This window comes from Calonectris borealis, chromosome 3 (assembly GCF_964195595.1).
Source record: "Calonectris borealis chromosome 3, bCalBor7.hap1.2, whole genome shotgun sequence".
In the NCBI taxonomy this organism is placed as follows: domain Eukaryota; kingdom Metazoa; phylum Chordata; class Aves; order Procellariiformes; family Procellariidae; genus Calonectris; species Calonectris borealis.
In genome coordinates, this window is record NC_134314.1 from 2577429 (window position 1) to 2595272 (window position 17844).

The window sequence follows — 17844 nt, forward strand, 5'->3', positions numbered from 1 at the left end:
CAGTTTTCTTAAAAAGTATGCAATTTAACACAACGAAATCACACATTGAACAACTAAGAACATACATGGAAATAAGAAAGAGGGGAATCGTACTTCCTTTGTCAGCCAGTTTTTAAAGGAGGTGGGACTGTTCATCAAAGATCTCTCCATACATTGCTGTCTGCTGCCAAGCGTTGCAACATTGCTCAAAATACCGAATTCACATATGCAGGGTTCAGCAACACGTTTCTGCAGCTGTTGTGCTGTGGAACCCCAGACGATACCACTAATTAGCAAACAGCATGCTCTTCACTACGTGTCATAACATGATGTATGCATCATGCCTTTCTAGCAGAAAACCCTGCCACTCAGGACGTTCCTCTTCATTGTAACATTTGATTTTCGAAAGAGGAACTAATAAAGAACATTATGATAAGCAACTCTTCTGGTCTCTCAAAGCTGTAATTAATCTTTCCAGATTCTTTTTTATTTGTTACTTTTTACCATGATAGATCAAGATAGTGTGCCTACATGGAAATGAACAGAAACCTGAGAATTTTGATGCGTCTTTAAGCCTCTTAACAACTTACGCATAACAAAGCACTGCAGAACTTAAGGTTATTACACAATTATATTCTTAATTGAATTTAGCATCACTGAACAAAAGTTATCAACCCTACTCAACTTCCAGCTGTCACCACCTAAAGATATGCTTCGGTGCTAGAACAGGCAATGTACAAACTTTCCCTCAATACCCTTTCAATAATAGAAAGTTGGCTGCACATAGGTGCCAACATTTATCTTTCTCCTTTGCTTCCTTGAGTTTGGACTCCTTCATGTTCCCAACAGCAAATATTTTGCTGTGATTTTGCATTTGACTTCCCACACATCCTGTTTAAAACTGCTGTGCAATACCTGGATGGCTGGAATGGAATGGGATTGGGGTTTGATGTAAGATGGAAACTGCAGGTGGGCACAGCCCGTTATTTCCGTGTGGATCCTTGGATCCTGGAGGAAGCAGCTAGGGGACTAGTAATACCAAATTCCTATTTAATCTTCGAGAGGGAAATTTGGAAAAAACATCCAATAACTGCTCTGGCAGTTAATATGCACTGAATCTTGAAAACATTTCTGCAATTAAGACTGGTAAAGATTTCTGATTAACACATCTGGAGTGCAATATTTAGAATCTAAACTTAGCTCAGTAATAAAAACTGCAGTTTAGCAGACAATGGGCAAAACAAATTTGATCCCATAAAACACTGTCATTTAAAAGAATGCATAGGAAATGGCACCGTGACGCTGCTCCCTGTTTTTTTTGAGGGAAGCCAAAAGCCTCAAAACTGAAGTTGCAAAAGCAGTTTCAATTGGGTAAACTGGAAGAAGAGGACAATTTCTACTTCAAATATTACATGGGATATGTGACATTGCAGGGCAAAACTTTGCCAGGGATCAGCAGATAGCTAAGTGAAAGACACTTCTACAGCTAGCATTTATGTAACACACTTCTGAAAATCACAAACTGTTCTTCCAGTATCCTTTTTCACAGGTTCCTTAGGATTCTATATATTTGTATACAGTAGCATTCAAATCTTTGCTAAGATGTGAGAGCAGCACTCTATGTGCAAAAGCATTCTCAACAGCCTATTTCACTGCTATACCTATACAAATGTTCATTGTTTATAAACATAAAAGCTGTGTTCTCTTCACGGCCTTATGGAAGCTTCAAATCCCTTCCTGTTACTTTGTAGAGAGACACAGGATCTCTAATCCAGTTTTCAGGACCTTGGGTTTTGTGTGTGTCATTCTTTTTAATTATTTTTTTTTATTTCCAGCAACAAAACACCTAGCGTAACACTGAGGTGCACTGCTTCTAACTGGAGTGCTAACTCAGGAGGGAAAAGGGACATATATTGAATCCTCAGCACCATGTCCTGAGGTGTGGTGATTTTTTTTTTCATCTTTTCTTTTTATCTTGGAGGATCTTTTCTGATAAGTCTACTGAAGCTCCACACCTTAGCTCACAATCTTTGATTCTCACAGCTGGACATAGCAGGGGTGAAAGGCTACAAAAACAAGTTTAGAGGCATTCTACTCACTCCAGTGATAAAGCAGCTGGTAGATTTTAGTGTCTAGAGCAAAGTATTTTCTAATTACCCAATCAAAAATATATGGAGCTGAACTTGCAAAACAGGTCCAAGAAAATTTCACAAATCATTAAGGGGACTAAATTTGTAATGATTTGTACAGGTCTTTTATATCTACAGATGAGATGGGTTGCATAAGCACAACAGTCATTACATCTCCAACCTGTATCAAGCCTGGGCCAAAACCAATGCCTGGCATTTAGCCAACCAATATTTTCAAAACAGGACTGATTTCTGGAAACCAGAAGCAACATTCAGAGCATCTTTCTACAGGAAGAACCATTATTGACTGAAAGCTTAAGAGATAGAGGATGGTAAAGTACTGAACCGAGACTGAGGAGAACTGTGTTTTTTTTAAATCCCAAATGGTTATGCTTCCCTTTAAAGCGGTAGACTTGATTTACAGGGTCAGCAACTGCTGCTATAAACAGGATAAATCTCCAGAGCCTTTGTGTGCCCTTTATTGGAGTGAGCCAAAATACACTGCTATTTACTCTGTGTGTGTTTGTGTGTGTGTGTGTGTTCTGTATCCAGAATTTTGAACAGATGTGGTTCTTATCAGTGAATGGGTGATGCATTTACCACTTCACCTCCCTCACTCCCTTCATAAGACCAACACTAACAGGGGCCTAATTCTATATAATACTATAAGACAAACCATAATACTATACAATCACCTGGTTCCAGGTATTTATTGCTTTGAACGTGTTATGCAGGAACTGGTATATGGAGGAGGGAAGCAAAGATGAAGAAGACAAATGCTAGTATTTAAGACCACAGAATCAATATTACTCCCACCCTGACTATTTTCAGCCAGAAAAAGAGGCTTTTCCTAGCCATTTCTCTTAGATGTTGCAAACAGAATCTTTAATAAGAGGACAGCAAATCCAAATTCTTCCTTCACTAGCAAATACTGATCAATATAAATTACCTCTCAAATTTTTCTGTTGCGGACATTTAGAGAAGTCTGGATTCACTTATCTTACAGCCTGAAATCGTCTCTGTAAAGATCGAGCAGAAGGGTAAAGGAGACAAAGCTGCTCATTTTGCCTTGCTAGAACAATTCAACTGTCATTTATAAAGCCTCTACCCCTACAAAAGGGACGGTGCAGAGTGTACCATCCATGGTTCCTGTTGAAAAGACTGGGGACATGGCTAATTCCTCAGCTGTGGCTGTGTTAGGATGGGACATTCCCATGCGCTCAAGGAATTTGGTAAAACACCACAAGTTGGTTCTGGGATATCAGAATAACATTTCTAAACAAAACAAATTACTGATTTATGCTCCACAGCATTTCAGCTAGGCATTGTGGAGCTTAAATCTAAGCCTATTTAGGCAGTTGATCCGAGAATATAACTGATACAGTGCCTTGGAAGTGAAAGCCACCACCTCCCTCGGCCAGCCTGCTGTATTCACAAACACTTGCAAACTCCAGTTTTTAACTTTGCAGAAGCTTCCAACGTTACGTCAGTTTGAGCTGCTTCTCCTCTCCCCCATCACAGTAAGTGCTGGTGAAAAACTGAATCGCCACTTTTGTTTAAGCGTAGGGGAGAGCCATCCACAGAGCAATCCACCCCTCCCCTAACTGACTGTTTCTCCACCCCACTTCCCCAGTTTCCCTCCTGAGAAATCCCTGGCTGGAATGTACAGCAGTCTGGCTCCAGATCCTAACTCCCTCCAACAGAGTCACAGCAACTCTTACCCCAGCGATCACAGAGAAATGCCTTTAAAAAAAAGCTCTTTTAGCTTGTGCGCCGCTGAAAGGCTGCAGATAAGACTTCAAAAGCTTGTGCAAGAATCTGGACACTCCATTCATATTAACTTTAGTAGGAATTGATGTCCAAATCCATCCCTACAAGCCTGAAGCACTTTAGTCCACATTCCTTGCTCATAACAGAGGAAAAGTATATTCCCTGTTCACTCAGACTGGATGTTAGGAAACAAATTGCCACCCCAAAGCACAATAAATTGTACGCAGTGATTGTGCGGGAGGAGATATGACGAACACCTACTACTACATTAAAGCGGAAGTAAAAAGGAGGGCGTCAAAGTGTTTTGGGTTCTCTGCAGAGTTGAACAGTGTGTCTGGTTTTATTCAGCACAGTAGAACAAGGAATGAGTTCAAAACAGGTAACATAAATCATAAACCTGGAAAATTTCATTTCAAAGAAAATGAAAAAGCTTCAAACAACTTAGTATAGAGAGAAGACTAAGACGAAATAAAAATAATAATTGTAGAGAAGATGAAGATACTTTTCTTTATCCTCTTGTAACAATAATAAAGGCATAGGTAAGTGAAATGCAAAGTACAATCATAACCGATAAAGGAAGTAAATGCTCTTTTGTGCTATGTATCAGGCACCACTGATACAGGCACTGTATCAGGCACATTGCTGCAAGAGGCTACATCAACGATTTGAGGGATTTTTTGCCTTGTTTGTTTTTAAATCTTCCTGTTTATACAGCTAACAGGAACATCAAATTTCAGGACTGAACAGCATGCTGGGCTGGACTTGTTCCGTAGAAAATTAGAAGCTTACTTCCTGGCCTGTCCCTTTCTGATGTATCATGCCAGGCATGTTATTAATGCTTGCTAATAACTAAGAGGCATGTCTGAGTAATTCCCTATTTTCTTCCAATAATTGAGCAGCTAAGCACATCTTTTCATGATGGGCAATCTCCGTATAGTTTACACTGCACGAGCCTACCATTACTTTGAAAAAAGTAAGGCAATTCTCCACTAACAACCTATCCGATAGAAATGATCATTCAATGTCTCTTTCTGATACTCATTAAAAATTCCCTTAAGCGCTAGTAAACAGAGCTCCTGATTGTGAGGTTGCGGAGTCACAGATTTAGAAAGAGAGTGTTTATCTAAGACAAAAAAGCTGGCTGCTGACGAAGGCTCTAACATAGTAACTGGAAGCCTCAAGTCCAAGTCCTTGACCCTCCTAGACTGATGGTATGGCCATGAACAGGTTATTCAGGCCAGGCCTGTAATAAGACCATTTTGCTTGGTAAAATTACACCAAAACATCATAGTAGCTGAACCTGCTGTGGATACTCTTTGCACAGGCATAACAGGGTTTCTACCAGGGAATAAATAATACATTTGTTAAAGGTTGTACTGAAAAGAGGCTACATAGATGTTGATCCTATGAGTTACAGTGTCAGCTGCAAGATTTTGCCCCCCTTCTGTCTACACTGTTAGTTCCAACTCTGTATTTCACAGAAGAAAAAGAATCCCAGCTCCTCTTCCATGCCTTAGAAACAGTATGACAGCATTAAACCATAACCAGCTGTAGGTACCACTAAAACTGGAATGCAGCCTAATGCAGCTGAGAATTACAGGAGTAAAAGGATGACAGTAGCTGTCCCTCAGAGGACAGCAACAAGAAATCAAAGGCACGTGCTGAGCACTGGGCACCTGACATGGACATCTTGGCATTGTGTTGGCAAGCATGTCAGTCATCTATATAAATCTCAATGTGCTTTGATTGTTTAAAACCAAACTACACCAAACCATGCATCTTACAGAACAGAAAGGAGCAATCTGATTTGGTGTTCTCAAGCGTGTCTAAACTTCCGTGATTTATGACCTTAGGAAAAGCACTAAATGAAATAGCAGCCTCAGTCTTTCTTTGCCTGGGTATGACTGACTTTGTTTTGGTTTTGCTACTAAGCCAGGCTTTTGAAAGAGTGTTGCTATATGCCTAGGGCCGCTGCCTCCCACCATACAAACCGGTTTTGCAGAACAGCCAATATGTATCAGGAATTAGCAATGAAGAGACCTATTTAGTCCATCATGGGGTGGGGGTAATGCAGGTTACTCCACTTCCCAGTGTTTACTCACTTCCCAGTGTTTATACAACAGCTGTAAGTGAACACCCAAACACACAATCTTAGTGGTGTTAGACGACTTACTGTGAAATGTGCAGTACTTGCTTCAGATGGCAGCTCAGTGCTGAAATGCCTAAAGGCTACAGCCGTTTCATAGTTTGGGAGCCACAGGGATGTGCATACATAGTATATTGTGTCATTTAGCACATTTAAGACAACCCTTAGGCAAAAATATAAGAAGCCTAAGAATGGCTTCCTATCAATGACATCCATGGGTCTAGATAAAGCTGTTTGTGCATGTCATGATAAAATGTCCCTAGCTTTGTGGGTCATAACCTGTATGATTTGGCCTTGTCAACCAAAGCTTGTACCTGTAACAGGCACGTTACTCCCTCCGCACACTGCATTTTGTCATAAGGAAACTGATCTGTTATCCACTGCTGTGAGTCCTTTCCTAGATAATTACCTTGATCTACACATGAAGCACAGAGGAATGTCTCAACAGCCAAACAATAATTTGGCAAAATCTCATTATCCACAGGCCTCTGGAGAATATAAAATGTCCTAAAAATTACAGGAGTCAGTTATCACTCTATAAACACAAAGACCCATCATATAAGATGGGTTAATTAATCCAGTCTTTGACAGCTGCATGTTTGGCTTCTCATTTTTGGAAAGGCTTTCACTTAAACCTGCCAGTTCCAGTGCATATCGTGAACTAAAATTTCAAAGCGATGTCTTTGGTAGAATATAGGCTGTCAGTGAAACCAATGACACCGTGGATCAACAAGGACACCCCAGAAAGCAGAGATGCAGGGGAAATTAGAAAGCATAGCCAGCAGCATGGCTAGAGAGTCTTGTACTTAAGAGATCAGGCTTTGGAATTGATTTATCAGTGTGAATGAATTTTTTGTTTACAAGAAAAGTGGTGAATAGGTGGCTTGCCCTGCAGTCTGCATTATTCTTGGTAACAGATTATACATAATTCACTGTGCATCCTGCTTGAAATGCATTCAGGCATCTGGAAAGAGTGAGGGCTTCTGGTCAGATCCTACTTCCGACAATGCCTTTGAAGCACCTACGGATGATAGATATGATGGGCAGTGGCAATTTCCAGAATAAGTCCCTGGATGAGATATCTTGGAGGAAAAAAAAAACAATGCCTGAAAAAGCATTTAATCTCTGGACTCTTAAACCTGCAATGGCCGCTCTGCACATCTCATCAAACGGTTTTGATCACAGGAACTAAAAGAGCCAGTTTTCTGAGACTGCGTGCCCCAAATGGCTCACTGTCTCATAGGAGTAGGATTTAGCCAAAATTATTTCTCGGTCCCATTTCTTCCTTTCCCAGCCTGCCTCTCATTTACTTCAGTGGGAAATCTACCTGCCCCAGTGGAGAAAGTAAGAGATTTCCTTTTTTGATATGCAAGATAACTCTGAAGGCATGTGTTACACCACATTTATTTAATGTCTGGTTGGCTAAAACTTCCCCTCAAATTATTATTTTGTTGCAGGGAAGATCCCCTCAACATATGTTGCAGGGAGATCCCCTCCAAAGATAGGAACCTTATTCCTCTTTGCTTCACTAAGATGCTAGCTCAAGTAATTTCATTTAAAATTGCCAATGACAGCACTCAGTGCTGCAAGCTTTAACTTTTTTATATCAAACCTGTCTTTTAAGATACCATTTCTCCTGCAGCAGACAACATGGTGCCTATTTCAGCTAGGGAGGTGGGAGCTGGGATGACTAAGCTGTCTCTGATAACAAGCTCTTAGTTTTACAGACTTTGAAATAAACTGCTTGGACAAAGGGAATATTCATGGTTATTCCAGTCTGATAAGAGCAAACATTCAACCATGTGTACGCCAGACAGCCTTCTGCGGGGGAAGAAGTAAAACAGGCGAGCATATGTTAAGTTATATGCTGAAATAAACATCATGATAATTTTTGAGTTGAGGGAACACCATCATCCATTCCCCCTCCAAGCTCCCAAATTAATCACAGAAAGCAAAGGAAAAAAAAAAACCTTGCATGAATAATGACACAAAACTATTAAATAGCTGTAGAAGCGTTCATCAGAAAAACAACAGCCACACAGGACTGTGTTCCAGAAACCCACTCACTCTGTGATCTTAGCAAACACAAGATGGTTTACTTACCTCAGCATGGGGAAAAGGAGGTTCTGGAAGATATACCTTTGTTTGTTTGTTATGACACAACCTTTAAAAGAAAAGGAAAATAAGCTGGGTTAGAGAGCTGCGGAACATCCTGCAGTATCTGCTGCCATCTACTGTTAATTTTTTTCTGGAGAATCTGTGGCATCAGGTGCAAAATCACCGATTTGTTTTGTTACTTCCAGTCTTTCTGCTTAGAGGACCAACACCTACAGGAAAAGACAACTCAGTTATAGCGAGATCACTCAGAGAAGGTGCAGGACAGCTGCAGTAGTTTTGTACGCACTATGTAACAGAACTCCTTTGCTGTTGAAGACAAATTCGTAACTCAACATCCACATCATTTCATAGTCCAAACCTCAACAGTTTCTGCAAAGCCAAGTCACCTGTCAACAGAAAAATTCCAATTACCTCATCCCACTTCTCAGCAGTGACTTGGTCCTTTTGTTCGTTATAATCTAATTCCCCTATGCATTTTATTATTGCAGCTACAATGTTGGTAAACTGCCTCTCACCATGGCGTAATCCTCACTGTTACCTGCTATTTTACATCAATCATTTATTTTTAAAACATAAATATTGAAAGTTGTTGATTAGCTCTAGCCAGACTCCTGATTCATCCTATTACAGAAGCTAAAAAGATATTTGTCAGAGGCCTGTGTGACGTTACAATTATCTGTAGTGACACTGTCCTGGTGGCCTTTTCTGGGAAACACTACCTGTCTCATACTTTCTTCACTTTATTATAAAGAAATAAGCCTGGGTTAAACTAAATTTGATAATGTCTAAGAGATACTAAGAGCAGGACATTTCTTTTACCTGACTAAACAGTAGAATTGGAAGGCTGGAATCCCTGAATTTCACTCCCAGTTCTGATCCCAAACCTCTATTTTACAGATGTTCAACCTCTGCCTCCATTTCTACCTAAGTAAAACATTCACCTTACACGTAAGTGTTTGGAAATTAGCTAATGTTGGTTTTGACTTTTGAATATAAACCACTACAGCAAAGTAGAATTCAAAAACATGGTGTCTGAACACTTGGGTGTCTGAATTGTGCCAGCTAGACACAGCAGACAAAATGACCCAACTGGCACACATAACGTTCTTGCTACTTTGACAGCAATATCTAACCCAAAGGATTATTACAACAAGAACTATGCAGCCACCACTTCGGCTGCTACTGAAATGAAAACACCACGTAAGTACAAACCAAACAACTGTTTAACTATAAACTATATGAGTCAACACACCCTGGTGAGTACACCGAAGCGTGGCCAGGACACCAAGGCTTGATTTTCCTACTTTTGCTGAAAGTAACATGATAAAATTCACCAGATTTCATTCCTCTTTACAATTCTCCTGAGGGATCAATTCACCTAAGATTTCCAGGACCTCTCTTTTCTTTCCTGAACTCCAGACTTAAAAAATCTGGAAGAAAGGAAGGAAAAGCTAACTTACTCTACTTAATAATCTAGAGCACCTCTCCATTTTTAAGAATTTAGGACCAGTTACAAGTGGTTGGGTTCTCCTTTCCATGGCTCAGAATCACAGAATAGTTGAGGCTGGAAGGGACCTCTTGAGATCATCTAGTCCAACCCCCTGCTCAGGCACTGTCAGCTAGAGCAGGTCATCCAGGACTGCGTCCAGTTGGGTTTCGGTGTCTCCATAGAGATTCCACAACCTTTCTGCGCAATCTGTTCCAGTGTTTGGCCACCCTCACAGTAAAAAAGTGTGTTTCTTTTGTTCGGATGAAATTTCATGTGTTTTAATTTGTGCCTCTTGCTCTGTCAGTGGGCACTACTGAGAAGAGTCTGGCTCCCTCATCCGCATTTCCTCCCATCAGGTATACACATTGGTAAGATCCCCTCGAGCCTTCTGTTCTCCGGGCTGAAGAGTCCCAGCCCTCTCAGCCTCTCCTCATCTGAAAGATCCATCTTTGTAGCCCTGTGCTGGCCTCGCTCCAGTAAGCCCATATCCTTCTTGTACTGGGGAGCCCAGAACGAGACACAGCATTCTCCATGTAGCCTCACCAGTGCTGAGCAGAGAAGGATCACCTTCCCTGACCTGCTGGCAGCGCTCTGCCTAATGCAGCCCAGGATACCGTCGGCCTTTTTTTGCCACAAAAACACATTGCTGGCTCAGCAAAATTAAGCCTGAAAAATCTATTTTGCTTATACAGGGAGACCATGGTATAGTTTTGGGGGCACTGGATAAGACGTGCAAACAGGCACAGCTAAAATTCACTCAAGTCAGGCACATCATTTAATCGTAAGCGCAAGTACCAAAAAGGACAGATTATTGGAGTTTGTATGTTCTGTAGGAAACGATGCTTCCCTAATTATAGAATATCCACTTACACACACACGTACATCCTTGTGACTCAAGAAACGTGTTCACAATTCTAATCAAGTATATATTAGAATATGTCAAGTAGAGATAACCTGCATATATCTATTTACCATAGCTGAGTGTGTGAATTGAGGCTGATGAAACAGCCCTTTAACACCTACCATTCAGCAAAGATCTGGGAGAACTCAAGGGAGCTGTTGGCAACAGGTGAGATGAAATAGAAAGGGACATTGGAGAGTCCAGCAGAGTCAATATACTGATACAGGCACTCCAGCAAATCATATATTACTCCAGAGGGGTAACAGGGAACCAACACATTTCCTCCATTCCGGACAGTCATAGCTAAGGAGAGAGAAAGTAAAAATCAATTAACAGGGTTCATATTTAAACTTTTTAATAGAATGCCTTTAATCCAAATATTACATAAGGTATAGAAAGAAGCTATCGCATGAATTAGCAGAACACATTATGCATGAATTGGGAGGAACACTTCTGATCATCAAATACATTTATTTACTGCCTTCTCCAGGCTTAGTGGAGCAAATTATTATACTCCATTAGCTGGGGGGCACATAATAAACTGAGCACATGCAAAACTCCTGACACGAGAGGGCGGTCTTGCACTGGCACATGAGGATAAATGAGTGACACAAAACACCTTGCCATCAAAATAAACCCTGCTCCATCTATTAGCTGTCCACCAGAGGGGAAGGACAACAGTTCACAGGTCTCAGCTGAAAGCACGACACGTGGTAAACTGTTCTGTACTCAGTTTTCAGTGCTCTAGATGAATGGCTGAAGATGTGGTTATTTCAAACAGCCCTTGAAGCTAGAAGGGGGTGGGGGAGTGTTTCTCCTTCTTAAACACTCTAAATATTTCTGTCCTTTCAATATAACATGAACAATTTAAAACCTCTATGAATTGCAGACAGCATGGGACTAGAGAAAAATGAGGAAAAGAAAAAAGAAAAATAGGTTTACTCTGTAATTGAGACAGATCTGAGTGAAACAGCAAAAGCAAGTACTGAGCAAACATTTTGTTCTTTTGGCAGAATGAATTACAAAAATCCTGTGCCTTATGGGAAAGTGGAAATACTTTGTCCAGCTCACTGAGCAATTGCCTCAGGATTTCATCTGTGGTCGTGGGGTAAAACCATCTACTGATGTTAATTGCAGTGCAGCAGCAGTAACATTACGCATCAAGGCATTACACAAGAAGCTGTGAAAGAGCCTGAAAATGCATATATTACATCCCACCATAATCACTTCCTTGACTTCAATTTATTGACAAGCTTTGATGGGGTACGGATTTAGCACATTAAGGGTCTTTTTGCCCCACCTACATGTTCAAGGAAGATTTTTATGGCTGAATGTTTAAAGGTTTTACGGAGTCTAGGGAAACGCACAGACTCTGTAGTAGGATTTTTCACATGCATTTAGGTGCTTAACTCCTTTTAGCAGTCAGTGCCTATTACATGCTGCTCTCAACAACTGGTGGTCAAAGACACCTTCTATATCAGAGTTATCTTATAACTGCAGTGTAGTGGATTTATTGCCTAGGTTTTCTCCAGGTCACATACAAACTATACCATCAAAATATTTGTGAATATGAATAGCAATGCTTTACATTTGTCTAGAACCTGAGATATTACAAAACATCCCAGCACTGTGTTATATTATCCCTCTTATACTGTAAGTCTAAACTATCCCATCTGTAAACAGGATGTGAAGAGAGGAATGAGGAGATTAAGAACAGTATTTTCAAAGCCATCTGGGGGCTGAAAGTTAAGCCTCTGGCTCCAGGACCAGAATTTGCATTGCTTCATTATGCACCCAAAAATTCTGCAAAGAGGAAAGATAAGTACCTATATCCACAGCAGCAGGAATGCTGCATGGGCCAGAGACAGGGGATACAGTGTGCAGGGCGCATTAGTGATCAGTGGAAAATGCTAAGGCGGTATGTCTGCAGCAATGTCTCTGCTCTGAACGAAGATACTGGCTAAAAGACCAAGGTGTGCGTCTTCATGAAATGGGTTCCTTCTCCTTTCACGCAGGCACCAGCTAGCTTCACCTGGTTAAGATGAATGGCTCACTCCTCCCTTTGAAGAGGCTGGAGGAAGAGCTTTCAGCTAATGATGGTCTGGTTAAAGAATTTGTCCAGGCCATGAAAAATGTGGGTTTCATTCCTAAGCCTTAAGAGTTTGAATTCACAGCCATTGGTTTGCCATAGGAACCTCAAGCCTTTTCTGTGGAAAACAATCAGAAGTTCAAGATTCCTGGGGCCACAGAGAAAATAACCCAGGGTAAGGTCTTGGAGCAGATGCCAACCGAGTTTCTGTTCCCAGGAAAACTACAGAGCTGGTTACCAATAACTGACATAAAATCACAATCCAGGCAGTGGAGCGCTCTTCCAGCCAGCTGCCCTACCCACTAGGCCAGGGACCCAGGGTTGCTGGCCCCTTGAATCTCATGTTCCTGGCGGCACAGTGATGCACCTTTGAAACTGGCCCGGTGAATACTCCTACTCCCCAGGACAGAAAAGGACAGCAACACGGCTATCCCACCACTGACAAGGCTCTGTGTGACAACTTTTCGGTTTAGAATACACTACTCAGTTCCTCGGTGCAAGTTTATTTGTATGTGCTGTAGTCAGCACTACTTCTTGAGGGTGCTCTTAAGTGGTTCCATAAAGGGATAAGAATTACCTCCCAGCTTCTGCAAAACAGGGATGAAAACCTTTACAAGCCTATAGCTTTCCACGGAAGCAGCAGGTCCAATCTGGCTCTCTGCACCACTACGGCAACTTTCTATAGTTGTCAGTAAGAGGACACGTATATTTGAAAGCTGTTTAAAGCCCAATTTATCTCTGTGACTGATGGATGCATTCTCTTGATAAAAGTTGTATAATAATCTTGGCATTTCAAATTTAGTCTCCTTCAGTAGCTCCATAACAAGTTGTTCAATTTACAACTCACAATGAGATACTTGCTTTTCGAACAGCTGCCACCACAAGGTCAAGTTGGCACCTAAAAAGCAAACTGTGCTCTTTTCTGCTTTATATAAACACACACACACACACAGAGGCACGACCGCACACGCACACAAAATATCACGAACTGTCCCTACAGACAGTCTGGCAATTTTGCTGATGATGCCCAAGGCAAAGTAAAAATACAATTGCTTTTCTTGAGCTGCAGAGTGCTGGTGCTGCAGTGCTGAGCACAGAAAAAAGGGGTTTGGGCTAAACTGAGAGGAACTTGGAGACGTGACAAAGTATGGTTTCAGTGCTGCACACACAATGCGGAGAGGAAATCATGCATGTGACTTGGTAATAACGGGAATCAGCGTCTACAACTCTACATGCTGGGATGAAAACAGAGATCAAGGTGAAATTTTCACACTTCCATTTCTGTGCTTCACAACACTTATTCACAAACACGCTGTTACCTCATGATACACATTTTTGGTAAATTTCCAGTGTCTGCTTTAGAGTTTTTACCTAGGGTATTCTGAGCTTCTTGTGAAGTCCCCTTAACATTTTGGAAATAGGAAAAATATATGAAAAGTATTGTGCTCAGCTTGCCTACTCTATTGCTTCTCCCAGTAACCTATTGCTTTTTGGACTTCTTTACACATTTGAAAAAAAATTGATTCACTATTTTCTTCTCCTGATGTTGGGTAGATGTGTAAATACTGCTGGTGTCATGTAAAAGACAACCCTACCACTGCCTTATTCATGGAATTATTTAATTTCTTCAGGTTGCTGATTTTTGGCAAATACCACTCAAACTCCAGATTCTTAAAATAGCATTATTTTAAGCATATATTTTCCTTTGGTCTTTAATAATTTTCTAATTTCTCTGAGTTTGTCTCATTCAAGATAGAAGCTGGCTTGAAGACCTTCTGCAAAACCCTCAAAATAGTTCTGGTTTCTGTAAACCAGAACAACTTGTGCAGATAAACACCCACCTGTACCTACATATGTAACACATTTATTTATATGCGTTCATCTTTTGGATTTTGCTTTGGCCCAAGCTACATCTCTAAGACTTTGTTTAATTTTTAATTAAATTTTAATTAACAACGGTCTCACTCTCATTTACTCAGCATACAGCTGTTGCAGTTCAAGACACGAGTGACCACCAAGGTGCTTACTAGAGCACATTTGCAGCAGAGTTGGCAGCAGGGCAACACGTACCACTCCTCGGCCTCTCCCGTACAAAGTCTTAACATTTCAGCTCAGGCTTGCTTCCTTGGTGGTTTGAGGTAAGATGATAGGTTGAGATCATCCTACCATCTGTCAGGGGGACAGTAACCCCCATAAAGGTCCAGAAGGGACAAAGAAGGGCAGCACATCTGGATCTAGCACAACAAGGTCATCAAAGCTTATCTGCGACAGCTCATAGGGTAATAAAATTAACAATGCTTAAAAACAATGAAAACATGGACCGTAATAGACACACACATATAAACACACGCATCGCTTAGGAAAGGAAGTCACAGGTGTTAGGAATTAACACAGCTTCAAGGGGAGATGAACACGTTCCTGGAAAAGAAATCCACTGAACATGACTAACTACACAAAAGCCATGTCTGATTCAGGAAATTCCAGAAATAAAAATACTTGAAGGCTATGAGACTATGAAGGGAAAGTATCACATAATCTCACCCTGTTCTTCTACTCTTCTCTAGGCATCTGCTCATGGCCTCTGTTGGAGCCAGGATGTTGGCAGAGAGGATCTTTGATATATATATCTCTATATAATTCTTATAAAATGCCAAAACATACTCTATTAATAGGTTTTTACACTACAAGGAATCATCCTGACCCTGTAACCCATCTTTTCATATAAACAAAACCCAAACCCCACATAATTTTACCTTGTACATCCCACAACAAGACCTATGACTCCTGTTTGAACTGAAACGTGTCCTAAACAGGGATATCTGGTTTTTATTTAGAGATGGTGCATGATGGAGGAATCTACCACATCCCTTATATTATTTGCCTTCCACTACCATAGCAGTCTCATACTGGGACTGTGAGACAGTACACAGATATTCAACATCTGGAATATGCACAAGGATTTTAAAATGGGAAAAAACCCGAAGTATTGTGATTTTTTTATTCTCCAAGGGTATTCACATGTAAAAAGTAAGACTAAGAATTTGCACGTCAGTTCTGTTCTCAGCCGCCTTCTGCAACCTTGGGTAAGCCACCTAAATACTACAGCTCAAATTTCTCCCAGGTGTGTAATGGGGACCAGGACAGTTGCTTACAGTGAGAATTCCCTGATTTAGACTTCTAATGACTTTTGATAACTTTTGTAACAATCCTCCTATCATGAGCTTTTTAGTCTTACTTGTAAAAAGCAGTTAGTTTAAAATAAAGGGAAGATCTCTGATAAAAGAACAGGCAATATTCAGCAGGACAGACGTGAGAAGTGGTTTGGTGACAGAAGGGTGACAGCACAGAGGAACTGAGGCGGGGGAAGGGGAGAAAAGGAGACAACAGCACTGGATGTGACATTCCAAACAGGCTGGAAAATGCTGCATTCACACTGATATCACAGCTTTGCAATTATCAGCTTTTCCAGCTGTGAAAGCGTCTGATTAGGTTTTATATTTCTGGTGTCTATAAATATATCTTGATATATTTTTTTAAACAGAGATTGTGCTGTTTGCTTTTGATATATTTAAAAATCAGGTGTAAGAAGGGAAGCAGATGTGCTTGTTTTCAAAACTGAAAGTCATAAAAAAGCATGTAAAGATTTTACACTGGCTGAGATACAGGAAGGAAACAGTAATATTTCAGCTGGGAACAATATCCAAGATCTAGGCAACACGTAGTCTGTTGGCAGCTAAGCGACATACTTAGCAAACCAAGAGCAGCAGATGATTAAATCTCATTATACCTGTTCCATTCCAAAACATTTTAGGTACAACTTGTGTCTCTCCAAGTACTTACTGTATTAATGACATCAGGAGCACATCGTAAAATCTAAACAGCTAGTTTTATGCCAGAAGCTATAGCTGGACAACTTATTCAATTCCAGGAATCTCAGAATTATTTCCCACCCAAAGCAATGAATAAGATGATAAAACAGGCGTCTTTCAATGACCTACCCAAGTTGCTGCAGAACTCTCCTACCATGCCATCTGGGTTAGCAGTAGGGATTTGTGTAAGACCCGTCAGGATGAGAACATCACTATTTTTAAGAGACGCCTGGTCCATGGGCTGAAACAGAGCACAGTGAAATAAAACGAGTAACACGAGAATTATAACACAGATTTCTCTGCTCTGTACCAAGAAGACTGCAATACGTAATGGATACAGTGACCAAGAAGGAGAACACATGGAACACTTTAAACTTAACATCCCTCCATCTGTGGAAATGTAACTGGAGTTAATAAAAACACATACAACTGTTTACCTGCATACTACAGCCCAAAACAAACAACAGAACTGTAATCAGATCCATCTCAAAGTAGTCTCCACAGACTAATCATTTCATGGCCTTAGGAGCTGAACACCAAAAAGACAGTAATTTGCTGAGGATGTGGCAGTGCAGTCAGGAAGGGTTTAACACTTGCATTCCTATCTCTGGCTGTACTACTTTCCAACTAGCTTCCCTTTGCAAATCAAGGTGTTAGCTTTGATTTCCAGGGCTCGCTATCTACAGGGGGCAGTACCATTTTCCTCAACCATTCAGTGGATTCTTTTTGAAAGAGGTGAGATCAGCAAAGGACTTTGGGCTTGAAGCTCTCAATTTTGTGTATGAATCTAAATGCTGCACAAGGCTCTCCCTTGACTGTGAAGTCTGCTCTTCTGCCCGCAGTACTAAAACCATGACTTTCAAATACTTATTTCAGATTGTTTGCGCAGACCTTTTCAGAAGTCTGTTCTCATGAAATGGTAAATGGCTACTGCTGGTAGAAAAGAGAAATCGGTTTAGATTCCTTAATATGTTTATTTATCTAAGAAATAATCACTTATATATATTAAGTTTTTTTAATGTAGCTATAATACCAGGCCAAACAGACAAGTATTTCCTTAAAAGCCAGTAGCTGCAAACAGGTGAAAAAACATAGATTCAACTGCACACATGCAAAAAAAAACCACCCCCAAAAAAGTAGTGCTCCCAATGCAACACCAGAGCTAAAATAATAGAGAAAATATAACTTGGCTTACCAGTCTCCCCTAGTGAATCAAATTAGCACTATGCCCTCCTCCAATACCTTTCTTTGAAGGCTGTGCTAGAGGCTAAGCTATGTCAAAGTGAAATAGATGTCTTCACTGGGCTATGACCTGTGATCTGCTGGGTCTACAGTGTATGTTGTACTGACGACC

At 40.7% G+C, this 17844-nt stretch overlaps 1 protein-coding gene across 8 annotated transcripts in view; it reads right to left on the reverse strand.

The window, feature by feature from the left end:
• The window catches only part of INTS9 (integrator complex subunit 9), a 74830-nt gene that overhangs the window by 29243 nt on the left and 27743 nt on the right, over positions 1–17844 (reverse strand). For all 8 annotated transcript variants that reach the window (XR_012672841.1, XR_012672842.1, XR_012672843.1 and 5 more), the window contains 3 exons: positions 16620–16731; positions 10655–10835; positions 8128–8188 (listed from right to left, as the gene is read on the reverse strand). Coding sequence is in view for 5 of the 8 variants with exons in the window: in XM_075144813.1 (XP_075000914.1) it covers positions 8128–8188; positions 10655–10835; positions 16620–16731 (354 nt within the window). In the remaining 3 variants the exon portion in view is untranslated. The remainder of the gene's footprint in view (positions 1–8127; positions 8189–10654; positions 10836–16619; positions 16732–17844) is intronic.